The 21,123-nt window shown below is 39.8% G+C and overlaps 1 protein-coding gene across 2 annotated transcripts in view; it reads right to left on the bottom strand.

Moving 5' to 3' along the window:
- Positions 1-1,320: 1,320 nt before the first annotated feature.
- MAEL (maelstrom spermatogenic transposon silencer) overlaps positions 1,321-21,123 on the bottom strand; it is a 60,727-nt gene continuing 40,924 nt past the window's right edge. For both annotated transcript variants that reach the window (XM_075540462.1, XM_075540463.1), the window contains 4 exons: positions 10,876-10,938; positions 10,097-10,229; positions 2,313-2,388; positions 1,321-1,597 (listed from right to left, as the gene is read on the bottom strand). In XM_075540462.1, coding sequence (XP_075396577.1) covers positions 1,410-1,597; positions 2,313-2,388; positions 10,097-10,229; positions 10,876-10,938 — 460 coding nt within the window. In that variant the 3' untranslated portion in view covers positions 1,321-1,409. The remainder of the gene's footprint in view (positions 1,598-2,312; positions 2,389-10,096; positions 10,230-10,875; positions 10,939-21,123) is intronic.

The following is a 21,123-nucleotide window of genomic DNA, read 5'->3' as shown; positions in this document are numbered from 1 at the left end:
ATTTTCAATGGCTTCATACGCAATTTAAAGTTGAACTTTTTTTTCTATTTTATTTTTTCCCAAGTCATTTTATTAAGAGCTAATCCAGACATACCATTCCATAGTTCACTCACAGCAAGCAGTATTATACAATTGTTACCAAAATCATTTTTAGAACATTTTCTTTCTTGAACTCCTTGCTATCAGCTTCCCTTCCCCCTTAACTATGTCCCCCAGGAACCCTTATTCTCTGTAGGTTAATTTATCCTGGGTTTGTTTTCAAATACTGAGAAGCATGGAGAAACACTTAAAGATTAAAGGATATGCACAACAAAATACAACAGAAAGTTGGACTGTGAATAAGGCAGAATGCTCTTTAGAGGCAATAAACAGGAAGGCCCTGGACAAGATGGGTTTACACAATGAATTCAAACATAGGAATAATTGTCAGCATGGTGGAACACTGAGCATTGCTTCATTCTGTAGTACAGAGGCTCGCTATGGGTTGGAACCAACTTAATGGTGCCTAAAAACATGGGTAACTAAGGAAAACCAGAGTTCCATGACAGAGGTTAAGTGATTCTCGGTAACAGGTAACAAATATGCTTTGGGTCCAACAACCTCACTGAGATTGCTGTGTCCGCCATGTTGTGTGTAGTCTTGGCTTATGGTTCCAAATAAAAGGTGTTCTTAGCCTACATAATCCACTGTCCTCCTCCAGGACTATATAAGGCATGAGATGGTCAAGGAAGTGAAGACTGAGAACTCACAACCCAGTGTGACATCTGCCTGGTAGTATGCGCACACATCTGTGGTCAAACAGACGTGGAATTCTATCACTTTCTAGGTGTCATCTCTGATTTTGGCTTATCATTCAGATGACTTCTGATTTTGGCTTATCCTTCAGATGACTTCTGATTTTGGCTTATCATTCAGATGACTTCTTTGGCCCAAATCAGATTTTGAAAACGTTGGTATAAAATTTTCCTTTGACTAAAGACAACTTCCTTTCAGGTATCTGTAATAAAAATCTGCCGCAGGTCTCTAATGTAAAGGAAGATTCCATATATCACAACAGAAAGAATAGCACATCTTAGGGCCATTCCCAATAGAGGTGCGAGGAAAATAATTTCGAGCATTCTAAAAAACAACTCTAAAATGCAGTTTTGCTCTTATAGGACCCAAAACTTTAATAGCTTTCTCACATTACAGTCAGGAAATAGCATCAGCCCCCCCCCCCAAGATAAAGAAAAGCAAAAATCCAAGTTCTTCTCCAACCACAATTATTTTTAATCTACGAAACTGAATTTCCTTACAAATTAAGTAGCTTTAATAGTACTGATATTTTTATCCTTGATGTGCTCTGTTTATTGACTGCTCTAAGAAGGGAGGTTGGGCTGTTACTTTTCCAGAAATTCAAAGTACCATCATTAAGATAAGGAAGAGAAAGATTTGTATCCATCTTTCGTGGACACGTAAGGCGACAGTGAGGTCTCACAGTTGGAGAATTTATGGATACTGCCGGGGGAATTAGAAATGCTTTCTAGCAGACGAGTAATGCCTCTTCCCCGGACACTGCTGTTTTGGCCAGAAATTTTCACTCCAGATGGGTAGTCATCTAGGATGGTGAAAATACAAGAAAGACACATTGGTAATTTTGTAGTTTTATTACAATTAACTTTAGGCACATCATTAAAAAGACATAGCTAACTGGATCTTGAAGAGAGACTCTTTGAATAATGGCCAAATAGACTAATTTGTTTATAGTGGTTTTATTTTATTTTCAGACTAGACCAGGATTTCTTTAGACCTAGAAACCTTAATTTAAGTTCCATACTTTCTACTTGAAATCTTGTCACTTAAGTTCTCCCAACACCCAAAAGATATCATGACCAAAACCATATGTTAAGCTCTTACCAATAAGAAATTCCATTTTCTTTTTAAGTACCATGAACTAAAGTGTCAGCAATAAATTAAACTGTATCCCAAAGTGATACACTGAAATTCATACATCCAAACTGCTTACTAATGCCAATACAACAAGCGAGTGCTAATTTAGAAGTGCTATATATCCTAGGATCGTAATCGATTTAAAGTCCTAATCTTCCTGGTGTCACAGTGCAGTGGGTTACACATTGGCAGTAGTGGACCCCAAGGTCAGCAGTTGGAAACTTCCAATGCTTTCTGGGGAGAAAGGTGAGTCTTTCTACTCCTGTAAAGCATTAGTCTGGGAAACTCACAGGGTGTCTTTTATGGGTAACTATGTATCAGCATAGACTTAATGGCAGTGGGTTCCAGAACCTACCTGAATTAAAAGTTTTTAAGATACTTACCAGTGGGTATGTTTGATCTTTGGTAGTGATTAGAAGAGTTAAAATGAGGATATCCTGTACTCTCAAGCCTTAGCTTCTGTAAGAAACAAAAAGACACTTGTGAAAAAAAAAGTTTTTTCTTATTACTGGAAGGTATACTTCAATTCCAAATTAATGCAAACTACTGCATAAATATTTCCTCAATCTCTGATCAACCTTAAATTTTATAGATAAGCAATTTTTAACATATAAGGAACTTAAGTCACTTATTTCAGACATCATGACTCAGCTTAAATGTCACTTCCATCTCTAGAGCAGTCATTTAAAATGTTTAAAAAAATTTGGATTGTTAGAATATTAACTTCACATAACCCTTTCACGACCCATTAGACATATAGAAGCATCATTACACTTCCACACTTCAGTGGGAAGATGCTGTCCCACTTTTATTACCTACTGCCATCTGGTGAAAGTCCATATAATTGCATCAATCTGAAGAAATGAGCCTTATCCCACCAACCCAAGCACCAGTGACCTTTTAAACAATGTCCTAGTAATTGATTCAAACTTCACATTTCCTCCACAAAAGTTTTAAAATTTTTATTTAACATGCCTTCCATTACTGAAAGCATTTGGGCTCAACAACAAAAAATCAAAGCAGATAAAAATTAGATCTGGAAAGGGATACAGTGGTACTTTCTAATGAACCTGGGAACTTAATAACACCCACAATAAAGCATAATGGAAACCAGATTTTAGAGTCAGACAGCCAGAGTTGGAAACCTCATTATCTACCAAGTAGAATTCATGTTAAACCTTGGTGTGTCACCTGCAGAAATGAGATATTTACATACAGTAATAACAATAGCACTCTTGTTAGGTGCCATCCAGTTGGTTCTGACTCAAGTGACAGAATGAAACCCTGCTCAGATGAGTGGCATCTTCACAATCCTCAAAACAATGTTTGCGCCCATTGTTGCAGCCACTGTGTCACTCCATTGCCTTGTTAGTCTTCCTCTTTTTCACAGACCTGCTGCTACTTTACCAAGCATGATATCCTTTCCAGGGACTGGTCTCTCCTAATTACACATCCAAAGTATGTGAGACGAAGCCCTGCAACCCTCATTTCTAAGCAGCATTCTGGCTGAACTTCTTTCAAGATAGGTTTGTTTGTTCCTTTGGCATTCCACAGTACTCTGTTCTTCACCAGCAGCATGATTCAATGCATCCATTCTTCTGCAGTCTTCCCTCTTCTTCATCGTCCAACTTGCACATGCATATAACGTGACTATCGCTTGCATCGGGTACACCTTAGTCCTCAAAGTGATAGCCTTGTTCTTCACTTACAGAGGTCTTACGTAGCAGACTCGCCCAATGCATTTTATCTTTCATTTCTTAACTACTGCTTCCATAAACACAGACCGTGGATGCAAACAACATAAAATCCTTGACAACTTAAGGTATTTTCTGATGTTAATCATGATGCTTTCTGGTGGTCCAGTTGTGAGAACTCTGGTCTTCTTCACACTGAGTTGTAGTCCACACTGAAGGCTGAAGTCCTGCTCTTCATCAGCAAGTGCTTCAAGTCCTCCTTGCTTTCAGCAAGCAAGGATAATAGCGTTAGCTATCTTTATCAACGCTTACTAAGTATCAAGCACTATGTGATAATTGTTATAGATTATCTTCATACCTTTGAGGGAGGTACCCTCTATTTCGATGAAGGAACAAAGATTAAGCACTTTCCCAAATACAACTCATACAAAATAGAGACAATGCTACGAACACATGCAGGGGCAGACTCCAGAACCTATGCTTTTCATTACTATGAATGAAGTTAAAGTGTATACAAACTACCTGTCACTGAATACAGTCTTTATTCATGCACTCAATTAATATTTACTTAACAGGTATAATTACCAACCTGTTTTAAGAAATGAAAATCAAAACAAACAGTAAAATAATCCTCAAGGAGTTGAAAAGCTAGTGAGAAGAGACCAACAATAAACAAAATAACTACTAGTAGATATTATACAAGTACCAAGGAGAAAAATAAAGCAGTTGTTTTAAATACAGTATCTATGGAAGTCTCACCAAAAAGGGTATTTGGGCAGAGTTCTGTACAAAACAACACCTGAAAACAAAGGTAAGGGAACAAGTGATGGATGTATGAAGGAGAATGAAGAGTCTCAGATCTTCGTGTGTCTGACCTTCTCTAGACACATCAAGAAGGCTCGCAGACTGTGATGCAGGGAGGAGGAGGAGGAGGAGGAGGAGTGGGAGGTCCAAGAGGCAGCAAAAAGTTAAATCGTGTATTACATGGTCAATCATTGTAAAGAATTGGGTTTTTACTTGGAGATCAGGAAGTTGGAAGTTTGAACAGGAGTTCTTGTATCTGATTTAGGCTTTAACAGGGTCACACCTGCTACTATGCGGACATTAGATTGTAGGGAAGCAGAGAGGAAATAAGACGACTATCTTTGTTATGGACTGAGCTGTGTTCCTACCCCGTCCCTGTATATATGACCTGTTTTGAAACAGGGGTTCCTTTTGTTAATGATGTCACACCAGGGCAGAGTAGGTCCTAAACTGTAACATTTTTAAGTGGTACCTTTTTTAAAAAAAATTATCTTATTTGGGGCTCATACAACTCACAATCCACACATACATTCATTGTGTCAAGCACATTTGTACATTGTTGCCGTCATCATTCTCATTGGTATTAGCTCATTTGTCCCCTCCTTTCCCACCACCCCCCTTAAGTGGTATCTTATAAAAAGAGCCGAATAGACACACACATATAGAAGACATACACCATGTGAGCACTTGTCTATAAGCAAAGAAATGCCAAGCATTGCCACTGGACACCCAAGACTAGAGCGGGTCCCCAAAAGAAACAGACACAGATCAGGCTCTAATTTGGATCTTTAAAAAAATGTTTAATGAATCATTTTTATTGGGGGCTCTTATAGCTCTTATAACAATTCATAACATCAATTTTATGAAACACATTTGTACATATGTTATCATCAAAACATTTTCTTTACTTGAGCCCTTTTTCCCCTCCCTCCCCCACTCCCCTACCTTTGTGAACCACTGATAATTTATAAATTATTTTAGGTATCACTACTCTCATTATTGGTCCTGAGGGGTTTATATAACCTGGATTCTGTGTATCAAGAGCTATTATCTGTACCAGTATACATGCTCTGGTCTAGCGAGAACTGAAAGGCGGGACTGGAGTCATGGGGGAGAGGGGGAGGTCACTAAAGAACTAGAACAGCGGCTCTCAACATTTTGTTCATGACCCCTTTGGGGGTCAAACAACCCCTTCATAGGGGTCGTCCAATTCATAATAGTAGCACAATTACAATTATGAAGTAGCAATAAAAATAATTTTATGGTTGGGGGTTCGCCCCAACCTGAGGAACTGCATTAAAGGGTGGCGGCATTGGGAAGGTTGAGAACCACTGAACTAGAGGAATGCCGTGGGTTTCATCACTTCTATACTGCACCTTAGTTCGCTCATTCCTTCCTTCTTGTGACTGTTCTGTGAGGGGATGTCCACTTGCTACAGATGGACTTTGGGTCTCCACTCCAATCTCCCTCATTCACAAAGAAATGGTTGTTTTGGGTCTTCTGATGCCTTATACATGATCCCATCGACACCTTGTGATCACATGGGTGGGTGTACTTCTTCCATGTGGACTTTGTTGCTTCCCAGCTAGCTGGCCGCTTGTTTATCTTCAAGCCTTTAAGACCCCCAGACACTGTATCTTGCAATAGCCAGGCACAATCAACTTTCTTCACCACATTATCTTATAGTTTATGCACCCATTTTGTCTTCAGTGATCGTGTCGGAACGGTGAGCATCACACAATTCCAGGTTATTATCACAGAATGCCATGTTATTAGAATGTGTTCTTGGGTTGAGGGAAGACTTTGAGTAGAGGTCCAATGTCTGTCTGCTACCTTAATACTTAAGCTATATGTATATAGACATATATCCCTATCATTATATATTGATATATGTACATGCCTATGCTTAGACCTCTATAAATGTCTTTTGCCTCCTGGTTCTTTCCTCTATTTCCTTTTACTTTCCTCCTGTCCCACTATCCTGTTTGACCTTCATTTGGCTCTCTGTACTTCCTATTGAATACATTGCACTTGATTGAATCCCACCAGGCATTCTATGCCCTCCTCACCATCGATTTTAGCTCTCTTGTGGTTCCCTTTCTACTGTGGATCTTTGCCTCCAGATTATGAGACAATGTCTGTTCTTCAACACCACCCATCTGGGTGTTTTTGTTACTGCAGAACTAGGAAACGATGACACTGCTGCGGAGGCTGAACCAGGATATTAACTGTGGAGACGATAGTGGTGAATGATTGAATTCTGTTTATGTGTATTTTAAGCTAGAGAAGTATGTGAAGGATGATTGCTAAGATTTTGGGTCTAAGCAATTAAGAAGCGAACTGTCATTTAATGAACTGGGGAAGAGTGAAGGAAGTGTTTTGGGGGTTCTTTTCCCTTTTTGGGGGAATATCAGGAGTTTGACTTTGAAAATGGTAACTGTAAATTGTCTATTAAATATCTAAGAGGACATGAAGTAGCTGAATATACAACATGGCTTTTAATGGTAAAAGTCTAGTTTAGAGGTACACATTTAAGAGTCATCAGAAATAGGTGCTCAATAAAGCTACAGTAAAAGATAAATTCCTAGGGAGGGCTTCTTATTTCTAAAGTACATGCCTAAGAGCTCTGAACTATCCAATATTTGAGATTCAAGTTATGAGCCAGAAACAAACCAGCAAACAAAAAAACATTTGGGAGCTTTGGCAAATGAGAATAGCAGGGGGAAAAATAAGCTGTTCTGGAAGCCAAATGGACAAGGTTTCAAGGAGAAAGGTGTGATCAACTGGTCAATTCTGCTGCTGGGTCCAATTCAAAGAAGCCCGACAATTAGATTTAGCCATGTGGAGGTAACTGGTCCCCATGACATGAACTGTTTCAGTGACATGGTGGGGACAAAACCCATCTGGGAATGAGTTCAAGAGGGGAGGAGAGAGACTAGAGCATAATGAGCACTCTTACAGAATGCTGCTAAATAGGAGAGCAGAAAAATAGGTAGTCTTTGGAAGAGAATTACAGGGTCAGGAAAGGGCTCGATATAAAAAAATAAAAACAAAAGACAAAATTATAGCATTTTGGTTACAGATGAAAATGATTCAGAAAGGGAGAAACCCTGATGCAGGAAATAACTGACATGTATTTGAGTCATGTCCCTTAGTAGATAGAGAGGTAAGATTTAATATATAAATAGACTGGTCTTACATAGGAAAATAGATCCTTCATTCATTAAAACCAGAGTTAAGGGAGAGTATATGGTCATAGATGAATGCAGATCCAGTGGCAGGGACATGTGGGAAAACTCCAAATGTTTTTATTGTCTTAGAGAAATTGGCCACCAAGGGTAATGGCTAGAGCAAGGGTGAGAGATAAGGTCAAAGAACTCTGCAGAGAAAGAAAGTATGAAATTATATGGGAGTGTGAAACAAAGGAGGCATAACTGAATTGTAGTTTCCAGTCAAGGTCAAAGAATTGTGGACACTGATTTACTAGAGTAAAATAGCAATAGCAAGGAAGATGTTTGACCCTGAAAGAATGGAGACCTGAGGTACCATGGGGTTCTAGAGACGACCATGGGAGTAGGGAAAACAGGATCACCGGAGGAGAAATCAAGGAACTGAGAGATCAGGTGTTAGAACAATTATCCACGGGGAAACTAAAATCAAGAGTCAAGACAAATTACTGTTAGTGTATGTGACAGTTACATAATCTGGTGTCAATCTGAGGATCAAAGTGGAGGGGCGGAGTCCAGGCTGTCAATCAGGTTATAGCCCAATGAGGCTTGTGTGGGTGTGGCCTTCTGCTGAGGATTCTGGTGACTCCTGTATACCTTCTTAGAGGCAGGAGACTCACTCTCTCTCTCTGGACTGGGCTGGGATGTTTTCTCAATATTCAATTGCTCTTGTGTATTAAGCTCTTTCTTGTACACAGGAGTGTCCATGAATTTGTTTCTCTAGTCTCTCCGGACTAACACAGGGCAACAATGAGCAAGGAACTCCAAGAATAGAGGGCCAATTCCAGGATCTATGGACTTCAAAAAGGGTATCAGGTAATACAACCTGAATGGTATACAATTTGAAGCCTAGGAATTTTACAGCCAATGTAGAGAGAACTCTGAAAACTGCAACATTAATAAGCAAGAAACAATTACCTCAAATCTAGGCTCATGAGAAATGAGAGATGTCACCTGAAAAACAAAACAAAACAGTGTCCTTAGACGAGAGCCAAGTTTTAGTCAAAACCCAAAAGGTAAACAAACCTTCCCCAAAAGAGGTTGAAGATATATGAGACGTTGCTGAAAAGTGAGGCTAGGAAGACCCAGTAGGAGGTTTCTCAGGAATGGGCCAGGCAGGGAAATGTGACCATCCATACAACAGAGTATGGGCCAAAAAGGGGGCTCATGGAGTCCTGGACTTTTTCGGAGTAACTGATATGAACAATGAAAGGAGCATCCTGAAATTAATTCTGGTATCAAAGGTATGTTTTCTCAATCTCAACACTACTGGTATTTTTGGCTGGACAATCCTTTGTTGTGGACTGACCTGTACACTGTAGGATCTTTAGCATTATGCCTAGCTTCCATTCACTAGATGCCAGCAGCACCTAAAACCCCAGCAAACATGGTAAATTTCTGAATTTAAAATCTCCAAAGCCCCCTAGGGATGAAAACAATGCCAACTGAGAACTACTGAGCTAAGAATAAATAAGAAAAGGAGAGATTACATATGATAAAATTTACTTTTTTTGGGGGGGGATATATACATCAATGGAGTCGTAATACATGTATAGATTTATGTAGCTACCACAATCAGGATACAGAACCTCAAACACTTCCTTCATGTTATCCCTTTTCCCCAACCTCTAGAAACCACGGATCTATTCTCCATCAATATAATTTTATCTTTTCAAGAGTGCCATATACATGGAGCCACACTCTGTGAACTCCTTTGGAGACTGCCCCTTTTCACGTGGCTGAATGAAGGACCTGGAGCATCAACAGTTCCTTTCTACTTAGGGGTGTTCTAGTCACTGCTTTACTCTTTTCTAATGATAACAGCAACATTTATTTAGTAACTACTATGTTCCAAGATGGAGTTCTTGGCATATTTATGGACTGCTGCATTTAATACTAACAGCTACTAAATCCAACTATTATTCTTGTTTTGCAGGTAAGGGATCAGAACATAAAGTTCAAATAACTTATATATAAGAGAAGACAGCCTTTATGTGGCAGACCCGGAAAAGAAATTCCGGAATTCTGAGTCGAGGACATACTGCGGTGCCTTTAGCAGCATTAAGCAGACCTGCTCAGAAGTTAGTAGCTGGGAAGAAACAAGGTGACCGGGAAAGTAGAGCTTCTCATCAAATCCTTAATCAGATCTTACATACTTTTTAAGTAAATATTTATATTACCTGCATCCAGAAGTTTAATTTTAGCAATAAATGAGTGGGTGTGTTTTATATAAAAGCTGCTCATTTTAATTTTCATAAATTTGTTAAAACATATAAAAGCCCCAACAAAAGAACTGTCTGACATTCCATGATGGATTTAAAAAAAATATTTAAAGGAAGTGGAGAATGAAACAACAGCTTCACCGGTAGCTGCTGTTGGCCTAGGCCACATTGACTGTGCCAATGCCAAGAAATCAGCAGCTCCCCAAAGTCAGCTCCTTACCTGGTAGCGCCCTGCATCCAACACCACCATTTTGGGTGTCATGCTGTTACTGGCCTCATAATCTTGGAGTGGAACATGAGCCTCTGTGAGCTGGATTCCAAAATGAGTGGCTAGAGAATTACTGATGCAATACCTTTAAGAGAAATTAAGAAAAGGTCACTTATGGAACCTTATCTAATTTGGTGCAATGCATTCACACTAAAAAAAACGTAAAGCTTCTAAAGACAGGAAATACAGAAATTTAGAGAATCAGAGAAGATACAGAGTAGCGCTTATGAAAACACAGATATTAGGGGGTTGGAACAAGAGGAAAAATAACCAGGATTCCCCAATGTTTACAGCAGGGATTGGACAGAACAAAGTAAAACTACAACCACAAACACCCAATCATCTGCCATGTAGAGGGGTTCCCAGAGACCTTAGGCTTAGACTCCTGAGTATAGAGAAAAACAGCCTGTATTTTTAACACCATCACAAGGAGGAGGTGTTAATAGCAGGCAACTTCAGGGGTCTACAGGAGTTCTGGAAAGAAAATTTCAGTTAAGCGCTTAAGGCTCACCCAAATGGCTCAGGTGGTAACTACACCAGATAAGTAGTGACGCTGGCTTTACAATAAAGGTAATGTGAAGTAAAAGCAACATTTGTTTTAAAGAGAATTGTGCAAATAGGAGTGAACAGTGATTCTCCTCCCCAACTGCCAAAGCAGTGGCAGGCAAAATGGCACCAATGAATCCAAACCAGGAGCGCAGCACTCCTAGAAACCCACTTTCCCTACTTACGCGATCTTCTTGCAAACAGCGAGAGCACAGAAGAGTATATCATTTTCTTCATGCCACTTGCACCTGTCAAGAAAGAGCGACTTGAATGCCTCGGCGTAACTGAGAAGGCACTGCATAAAGGCTTCAGATGGCAGGGTTCTCATTTACCACGCTGAAACTGCTTAAGGAAAAATATTTCTCAAAGACTACTCAAAGTTAATCACTCTAATGAAGTCTTTAAAACGAACCTAAGACATATAAAAGCATAGATATATACATGGATTGGGATCACACTTAAGCATAGCACTAAGAATAATTACTTCTTATGACATGACCCTATTGGATACTCATCCTTCTGAAGAGCCACTGAAGATAGGGGTGCTATTAGCACAATGTGAAGAAATTGGCAGCCAGATTATCAGAAAGAATTGTGTCTGCGGTCCAAACAAGCAGCCATCTACGTGAGGCATCAACTAAATCCAACAGAAGAAGCACATTAACAAGGACTGTGAATGATAAAAACCAAATTCAAAGGCTAGAAGGCATCAGAGCTTCCATTATTCTGAGCACCTGGTTTGTAGAAGACTACGGATGACAGCAGCAGCCCCAAAATGCATTTGCAGGGTTCCCACATGGACAAAGGCTACACTGGATCCCCTCTGGGGATATTAATAGCCTGGTTATCAGACAGAGAATACCGTAAAGTCAACTATGGAAGATGTAGTTAGGTTCAATGTAACACTTTATCATCTGATTTCCCCTTTTGGACCATTTTAAAGTTGTTTTCGTTGTATTTTCTTTCTTTTCAAATAATGTTTTTCTGTTTTGTCATCCTTTGTGTTTTGTGTGATTTTCTGTATATGAAATCCATGATAGCCATATCTAGACAGACAATGATTGGATTAACAATTACCTAGGGGAATGGCTGGGAAGCTGGGGAGGAGATAGAGCACTATCAGCAATGATTGTGGTGAGGTATGCATAACTCTTAATATAATTGAACTATTAAATTGTATTATATGATATGTAAATTATGTTAAAACTTTTTTTAAAAGATTGTTTACCAATAAAATAGAGTTCCATTTTTTAAAAAGACAAAGATTTATTATGTCACCACTACTGATGCAAATTCATGATGCTAGGTGAATTACAAATGATCCTAACAGTTCAATTTTACCTGGAAACAATAAGCGTAGTCTAGTGCCACATTAATGACTATGGTTACTACATATTCGTTCAACAAACATTTACAGACTGCATTATTGTTATCCAGGCATTGATTTTGGATCCACAGACTCAGTAGTATATGAAACAGACAAACATCTTTGTCCACAAGTACTTATGGTCTAGTGGAAAAGAGATAAAAAAAGACATCTTAGTATAATACTCAGTTAAGTCAGATAGTGGTAAATTCTAAGAAAAAAATAATGAAGAAAAAGACTGACATGTTGAAGAGTGACCTTTTAGATAAGGCGAGTAGGAAAGACATTGAGAAGTTGGTGTGGAGTTATGAAGTAGCCAAATTGTGTGTGTGTGTGTGTATGTGTGTGTGTGTCTCGCGTTAATTCAAAAGTTCACAGAAAACAGAATTAAAAGATAGTGAGATTCCCCCTCCCCACCCCCCACATTACTTTTTGGAAACCACCAGCTGCTCTGAGGGAGCTTTCTACTCCCATAAAGAGTTTCACTATTGGAAACCCACGGGGACAGTTCTACCTGGTCCTATAGGGTTACTATGAATTGAAATCAATTCAGTGGAAGTGAGTTCTTTTTGCACCTTGCTCAAATTTGAACCCCAAGAATATACACACATTTTCCAATGAAAATCAGACTTGAATTGGAAAGCAATTTAAAAACTAATAACATAGTTTAGCATTAGAGCTAGAAAAAAACAATAAAACAAGACACTTGATCTCAGGGAAAGGCCTCAAAATCTACAATGTTACTACAAAAACAACGGCATTTTTTATTGGCTTTTACTCATGTTTCTTTTCTGTAACTCCTCTCTGAAGTCCTAACACCAGGAAACAGACCCATAGTTCACTGAGCACTCCCAAAGCCCACCCACCAACTGACTCAAATGACATAGAGCCTGCGTATGTCTCTTTACCTTTGCTTCAAAAGGCTCCAATTATTTCTCTTCCTCCTCCATTAGGGTTAAGATGCTTCTTTTTATAGACAACCCTTCCCTTTAGACGCTTTGTATTTATAAACCACTGCTATCCCTAGGAAAAGCACCTGGGAAAGCTTCACCAAGTCCTGCTCCCTGCTCCCCTGCATGCTCCTCCTGCTCATTCCTCTCACTAAACAAAGGCCATGTGGTGAACATTTCAATGGGAAACCACTAGGCATCACTTTACAGTCCTACCTTGGCTCCTCCTGACTTCTTGTTTCCTTATCTTAAAAAATCTTTAAAGGGTGTCTATTTTTTTCCAGTTAATAATGTAAAAATACATCACTAACACGGACCCCGAGTTCTTCAAGGGATGGACTAAATGGTTGATATCACTTACAAAACTATCTGATTAAATGGGGCTTATGTTGAGAAATAAAGTTTTATATATTTTATATTTAGGTTTTAATTCCATTTTCCCACAAAATTTAAAAATTGCATTTATAAGTGCATAAAGTTGTCTCATTTCCATGATACTAAAAATTAACAGTTAAAGAATATGACAATAGATTCCACAATCAAGAAAAGAGAAGCCCTCCATGCAGAGAACCTAACAAATCCATGGGAAGCTGGAAAGAGCAAGTCACATCTTTTAGTAAGTGTGAAACAGGACACAGTAAGAGGGAGATCTGTATGTCAGAACCCTGGATAGGCTCTCGATTCATGGGCATGTTTTGACCCACAGAACAGGGGTTAAGACATAAAGCTGACTTTCTTTTATAAAAATAGTCGACTTAAAAAAAATAGTCGACTTACCCAATCCTGTACAAAGAAGTTAATGATTCTTGAATAACTAGGCAGCAAGAGTGGATGCTGGTACCCTGAAGAAAGCCCTCTATATTGCAGCAGTTAAGATTCACCTTTGGCTTAACAAGTTACAAGCTTGTTTTATTTCCCTACATTGTTAGCTAATGTGGAATAGATTCCAACTAGGGGTGAACCGTGTGTGCAGGCAAACTGCTGTGTAGAGCTTTCAAACCTGTGATCTCTTTGATGCTGATTACCAGGATTTCAAGGTGCTCTCTGGGTATGTGTTCACAAACTTTTAGCTAGCAGTCAACTGCTAACTCTACCCCTTCAAGCCTTGACTTCCTTGTAGCCAATAACATCATCAACAACAAATAAATCTACTCCAATCAAGTTGATCCCAACTCACAGTGACCCTTTGGGGCAGCACAGAACTGCTGTCCACGTTTTGTAAGCGATTTTACTGACATAGCATTCACACATCATACAATCCAATTGCTTAGATACATCAAAAAGAGTAGTGCAATCACCACAATGAATGCTGGAACATTTCCTTCATTCTTGCAGCTGTCATTATCTCCTTGAAACCTTCCCTGTCCTAACCCCAAGATACTGTTAATGTAGTTACTGCTCCCATAAGTTTACCTATCCTGGATCCCATATAAAGAAAATGATACAAATACACAAAAATTAACAACAGAAAAACCTCACTCTGAGAGAACATAAAAACTAGAGCAAGCTAAAAATGAGCCAAAAAAACATGTGTACTTATATAAGCTAGGCAAGATAAACAATACTGAGGAGAAAACAATGGGGCTGACAGTTCCAGGGGGACAGGGGAGAGGGGGAGGTGGGGGGAAGGGAGGGGGAGTAAAAAAATCCAGGGAGAAGGGAACAAGGGATCTAAAATCGATGGCGAGGAGGGTATAAAATGTCTGGTGGGGTTTGATCAAGTGCAATGTAGCCAAGAGGAATTACTAAGAGCTGAATGAAGGTCAAACATGATAGTGGGACAGGAGGAAAGCAAAATGGAGAAAAGAACTAGAGAGCAAAAAACATTTATAGAGGTATAGGCATGCATATATGTAAATATATTAATATATAATGATAGGGATATAGGGCCTATAAACACATATTTGTTAAGTATCAAGGTAGCAGATGGACATTGGCCCTCTACTCAAGTCCTCCCTCAACGCAAGAACACTTTGCTCTAAAAGCCTAGCAAAATGGGTGCAGATGGTAAAGAAAGCTAATGTTGCCCAGCTATTACAAGATGCAGCGTCTGGGTTCCTGAAGGCATGAAGTGAAGCAAGCAGCCATCTAGCAGGGAAGCAACAAAGCTCACGTGGAAGAAGCACATCAGCCTGTGCAATCATCAGGTAGCAATGGAATCAGGTACAGAAGACCCCAATTTTGTGTGTGTGTGTGTGTGTGTGTGTGTGAGAGAGAGAGAGACAATCTTATCGATGGGAGTATGAGTGTGTGGGTGTGAATACAGACCCAAAGCCCATCTGTAGACATTGGACATTCCCTCACGTAAGGGTCACAAAGAAAGAATGAGCCAGCCAGGGTGCAGTAGAGCACTGAGAAACCCAAAACATGCATTCCTCTAGTCTACTTCTTTCATGCTTCCTCCTCTGCCCCACCCCACCCACCCCACTATCATGAACCCAGTCCTAACACAAATCTGGCTAGACTGGTACAGATAATAGCTCTTGACACACGGAATCCAGGACAGATAAACCTTTCAGGAACAACAATGGGAGTAGCGATTCCATGAGTAGAGGGAAGGCTGGGGGAGAAGGGGAAGAAAGGGGGAACTGATTGCAATGATCAAAATATACCCCCACCAGGGGGGAAAACAACAGACATGTGGGTGAAGGGAAACAGCGGGCAGTTTAAGATATGAAAATAATTTATAACTTATCAAGTGGTCACGAGGGTGGGAGGGTGGGTAAAAAGAAGAGCTGATACCAAGGGCTCAAGTAGCAAGAAAATGTTTTGAAAATGATGATGGCAAAGTAAGTACAAATGTGTTTGATATGATTGATGTATGAATTGTTATGAGCTGTAAGAGCCCCAATAAAACAATTTATATAACAAAATGAAAAATGAGTCAAACGGGAAACCAATGATGAAATGTTATTTAAACCTAATTATATCTGCGTAACACACTTTCCAGTGAATTTTTTGGGCAAGGCTATTCACATCCCAGGTCAGTGATCTGAGGGAATTCGATGGAGGCTTATTCTACATGGGGACCCATAATGGGTTTCCATTTTTACAGTTGTCCACAGCCTTCTGTAAAGGCTGTGCTTAGAATTTAAGCTCTAAGAGAACTCCCCCCTCTGATTTTGGGTTTTACCATTCATAATTCTTGGGTCACAAAGGCAGCTGTGCTTCTTAGATGGCTGCTTGTTTAAGCTTTCAAAATGTCAGATCTTATTCTTTGTTGCCTGGGCACCATCTGATTTCTCCACCACACTTTGCTGTAGCACTCGTATCTTTAGTAATCACCGCAGGAAGGCAAGTATAGAGCAGGACTAAGACTGTTCAACTTTAAGAGAGGAGACAATTTTATCTTTTTCCTTCAGAGTGATGGTAGGTTCAAATTACTGACCTGTGGGGTTCATAACCCATTATGCCATCAAAGCCTAGTTAGTTCATAATACCTGCCCTATACGTGGCCTTGCAGCCTCAATTCTAAAAAAACACAAAACTTAAAAACAGGTAACTAAGGACCAGACATTAAAGGAAAGCCTGCAATAGGAAAAAGATTTAAGATAGGAAAGCCAAGTTAAAGAAGAAAATATTAAGAAGCCATAATTCACAAGACAGAGATCTAGAAAAAGAAAGCAATCATTCTGACACCAAGCACCTCTGGGAGATTTGCAAAATTATTAAATCCATGTTCCTAGTTTTCCTTTTCAATCTTAATCCACATTGATGACTGCAATAAGGATTTGTGTAGCATAGTAATGGTGGGCTACAGTGGTACTTGGGTCTCAAAAATTTCCCCTCTGCCCAGTTTTTGAAAAGTCAGCGCTTGCTATGGTTCTGAGATAAGTCCTCTTTTTATTCTGTTATTTCATCTATATGTCATAAGACCCATAAAGGCACTTATTCTCTCTTCACTGTACTGTCAGAGACTAGGAACTATGCCTGGCACATAGTGAAATGGCATTACCCAAAACTCTCCACTGCTATCTGGACCAAGCCAACCACACATTTCCTTAACTCCAGCTCTGATGTCTTGAAAATTTTTTTAATACTTTTATTGCAGGCTCTTACAGCTTTTATCACAATCCATACATTGATCCAGTGTGTCAAGCACATTTGTCATATATGCTGCCATCAACATTTTCAAAGCACTCTTCTCATTTTAGCCCCATATCAGCTCTCCATTTCTTCTTCCCCTCCCCCACCCACCCTCCCTCATGAACTCTTGATGTTATAGATGATAATTTTCATATCTTACATCCTCTATCAGTCCTCAACCACTCGTCCCCGAGAGGTGTTTATAGGTTGATGATGGTGATTGATTTCCCCTTTCTCCCCCCATCCTCCCCTAGTCCTTCTGGTATCTCTACTCTCATTGTTTGCCCTGGGGGCGGGGGTATCTATCCTGGATTCCCTGTGTTGCGGGCTCTTGTCTGTAGCAGCGTGAATGCTCTGGTCTAATCCTATTTGTAAGGTAGAATCAATACTGGGGGGAAGAAAGCACCAAAGAATTAGAGGGAAATTGTGTTTCATCGGTGCTATACTGCACCCTGACTGGCTCATTTCTTCCCTGTGACTCCTCTGTAGGGGGATGTCCAATTGTCTACATATGGGCATTAGACTCTACTCCATGCCCCTCCCCCCATTCACCTTGGGTAGGATTTTGTTCTGGGTTTTAATGCCTGATACCTGATCCCATCGACATCTCATGATCACACAGGCTGGTGTGCTTCTTCGATGGGAGCTTTGTTGCTTCTGAGCTAGATGGCTGCTTGTTTATCTTCAAGCCTTTAAGACCCCAGACACTGTGCTATAGCTTTCGATAGCTGGACACCATTAGCTTTCTTCACATTTACTAATGCACACATTTCATCTTCAGCAATCGTGTCATAGATGAGCAACATAGAATGCCAGATTGTTAGAACAAAGTGTTGTGCTGAGGGAGTACTGGAGTCAAGGCCCTATATCCATCTGCAACCTTAATTTTTACCATATAGATAAGTACATAGTTCTAGTCCCTTTCCATTACATATATATATTTACATATATACATGCCTGTGTTTAGACCCCTATAAATGTCCTTTGCCTCCTGGTTCTTTCCTCTATTTCCTTTTACTTTCTTTTCTCTTGTCCTACCATCATGTTCGACCTTCATTCAGATTTAACAATTCCTCACTGCTACACTGCCCTTGATTAAGCCCCACTAGGCATCCTACACCCTTCTCTCCATTGATTTCAGTTCACTTGTTGTTCCCTTGTCCCTGGGTTGGTTTCCCCCACCCCTTTCTTTCTCCCACCTCCCCTTCTCCCATATCCCCCAGGAAACATTGGTCCCGTTCTTTTCATCTCCAAATTATTTATCCCACCTTTCTTATCTAGACAGACATGCACAGACATTAATAAGCACAAAACCCCGGCAAAGCCAAATAAAACAACAAAGGAAGTCAAGACCAACAAAACATAACAAAAAGAAAGCCACTGACAAAAATGGAAAAGCCTATAAATAATTCAAGGTCTGTTTGGAGGCCTTTACAAATATTTTCCAGTTGAGTCTGATGGAGTGCCACACTCTGTCTCCAAAGTCTATTTTTGGTATTACCCCGGGGATTTCATCACTTTACTCCCCTTGCTGCTCTGTTGCATGCCCTTAGTGTTTCACACCAGCATGATGGGGTCAGATTGTGCATAATTCCCGCACTGTGTCTCTAGTATTGTCCCCGCAGCATTATGGTTTAGTGAGGGATGTCGTGTCTCGTGATAGGGCCAGTTCTATGGTCCTCTCTGTGCATTGTCTCTCCAAGCAGGAATATCGTCCTCGGGGCTTGGTGGGTCAGGATGGCCTCCCTTCCCCTTCCATCCCTTTTCATTTTCTCCTGTGTGCTCCAATCAGATGAGCCCCTCGCCCCAAGCTGTAGCTCCAGTGCTGTCCTCTGAAGTGCATTCTTCTGAGGGGGGAAGTCCACCACATAGTAGGGATTGGGGCCAAGCCCCAATGTTCTTACAATGTTCTAAACTTGCACTTCTCTCTTGTCCTTATCTACTGGGTCATATACACCAGAAACCTGGGCATCTTCGTTGGTTCCATTTTTCTAGTTTCTCTTTCTGCACTAAATCCATGAGCAGCATTTATAGATTTTTATGAACATAAAATCCTCCCCCTCCAGTTTGTTGTAGCATGTTAGGTTATGTTCCTGTGATACTGGAAGCTTTGTTAGTGGTATTTCAAATGCCAGCAGAATCACAGGGTGAACAGGTTTCAGAGGAGCTTCCAGACTAAGAAAGACTACAAAGAAGGAATCAGCAGCCCACTACTGCACAAGACCTTTTTTATTAGTGTTGAAAAGTAGTAAAGTTAACTTTGAAGACTAAGGTGCATCTTCTCCAAGCCATGGTATTTGCCATGATCACATATGAATGTAAAAGTTGGACATTCAATAAGGAAGACTGATGAAGAATCAATGTGTTTGAATTGTGGTGCTGTCAAAAAATATCTGAAGTGTCACAGACTGCCAAAAGGACAAACAAATCTGTCTTAAAAGTACAGCAATGGTGCTTCTTACAGACAAGAATGGAGGCTTCAACTTACATACTGTGGACATACTGTAAGGGGAGACTAGTCCCTGGAGAAGGACATCATACTGGTACCGTACAGAGACAGCAACAAAGATCTTTGGTGAGATAATAATTGTCACAGTGACTGCATCAATGGGCTCAAATGTAACAATTGTGCAGCTGGCCCAGGATGAGGTGGCATTTTCTTCTGTTGTACACGGGCTGGAACCTGCTCAATGGTGCATAACCATCCTGACACTTCTCTATCCTGCGGACTTTCTTCTAAGCACATAACTTAAAAGTCAAAAATCACCATTTTACTCATTTATTATCTGTGTCTCTTTTCCATTTAAATCTTAGCTTCTTGAAGGGGCCAAATTGACCTTGCTCACCATTGTACCTTTAGTACAATGCATAACACTGTGCCTGGAAAGATGAAAAGCTCAGCCAATATTTGAATAAATAAAGCCTGCAGTGTTTCAGTCACCACATCATAGAAACCTAATTATGACAAGAGGCATTCAAGGAAAATGGGAGATCTATGAAAGTTATAGCTGAGTTTCCACAATAGCAATGACAGCTACTAACAGCCTCTTTTCTTAAGATTTTAATATTCATTTTTCAAACTTTACTCTATTTCACCAAATTAAAGCCTACTCATTTCTCTGAGAGCGACATTTACCAAAACTTAATTGAAAATTTTACTATCTTTTCAGAGCTTTTGAAGTCATATTGAAATGAGTCCCACTGCTTATATTAATAGGTTCTAATAATAGTTTCTATTATGCTACAGCCCAACTTCCTTTTAAAATGTTATCTATTGGACTCTTGCGATATTTTGAAGCTTAGTAGAAGACAGACTCACCCAGCTTAAAGCAATTTATTAGTAAAATGCTTGAAAGTACTAAGCAACAGTTTCACCTTTAACAAAGCCCTCAAAAAATATCTTACAGTCAAGCTCCTCTCATCTTTTTTGGAGCTTGTATTTAGGTTACCCAGATCAATACTGTATTTCTTCAATTCTAACATACTTTCCCCCACCTTTTAACTGAATTAAATGCATTGTAAAATAGAAGATAATCAACAATTGCTATTGGGCAGTCTGAGAAAGCTGCCATTGACTACACATGAAAGAATTTATGATTCTTGAAGTTAGCTCACAATCCTGTTTCAATATTTTAGCCAACAAACCATTTAGAGATGGTTTGTCTGGCAACTTTATTTTGGCACCTTCTGTAAGAAAAGACAAGTATCAAAGCTTGTGAAAAGGGCAGTGGCTTACAATAAAATCCCAGAGTAGGGCTCTAATGTTAAATAAAAATTACCTTAAAAATGAGAAAGTCACTTGTTAATACCTAAGTATGGAAACAAAGTCCTGGCAAGTCAAAACCCTGACTACAGAAAAGGGATTCCAAGTGCCTGTGGGACTCAAGAAGGCATCTTGAAGACAATGTTTCTGGGCAGAAGACATTAAGAGGAAGGGAGAGTAGCTCTTTGGAAAATGCATGGGAAAGAAAACAACAAGAAGGTGAATTTAGGCTATTGTAGCCAAAGGAAAACAAAAATATGGAAGGACC

The sequence above is a fragment of the Tenrec ecaudatus genome, chromosome 1 (assembly GCF_050624435.1).
Source record: "Tenrec ecaudatus isolate mTenEca1 chromosome 1, mTenEca1.hap1, whole genome shotgun sequence".
Lineage (NCBI taxonomy): Eukaryota > Metazoa > Chordata > Mammalia > Afrosoricida > Tenrecidae > Tenrec > Tenrec ecaudatus.
Note: the sequence above shows the minus strand (reverse complement) of the source record. Positions and strands in the feature narration are given on the sequence as shown.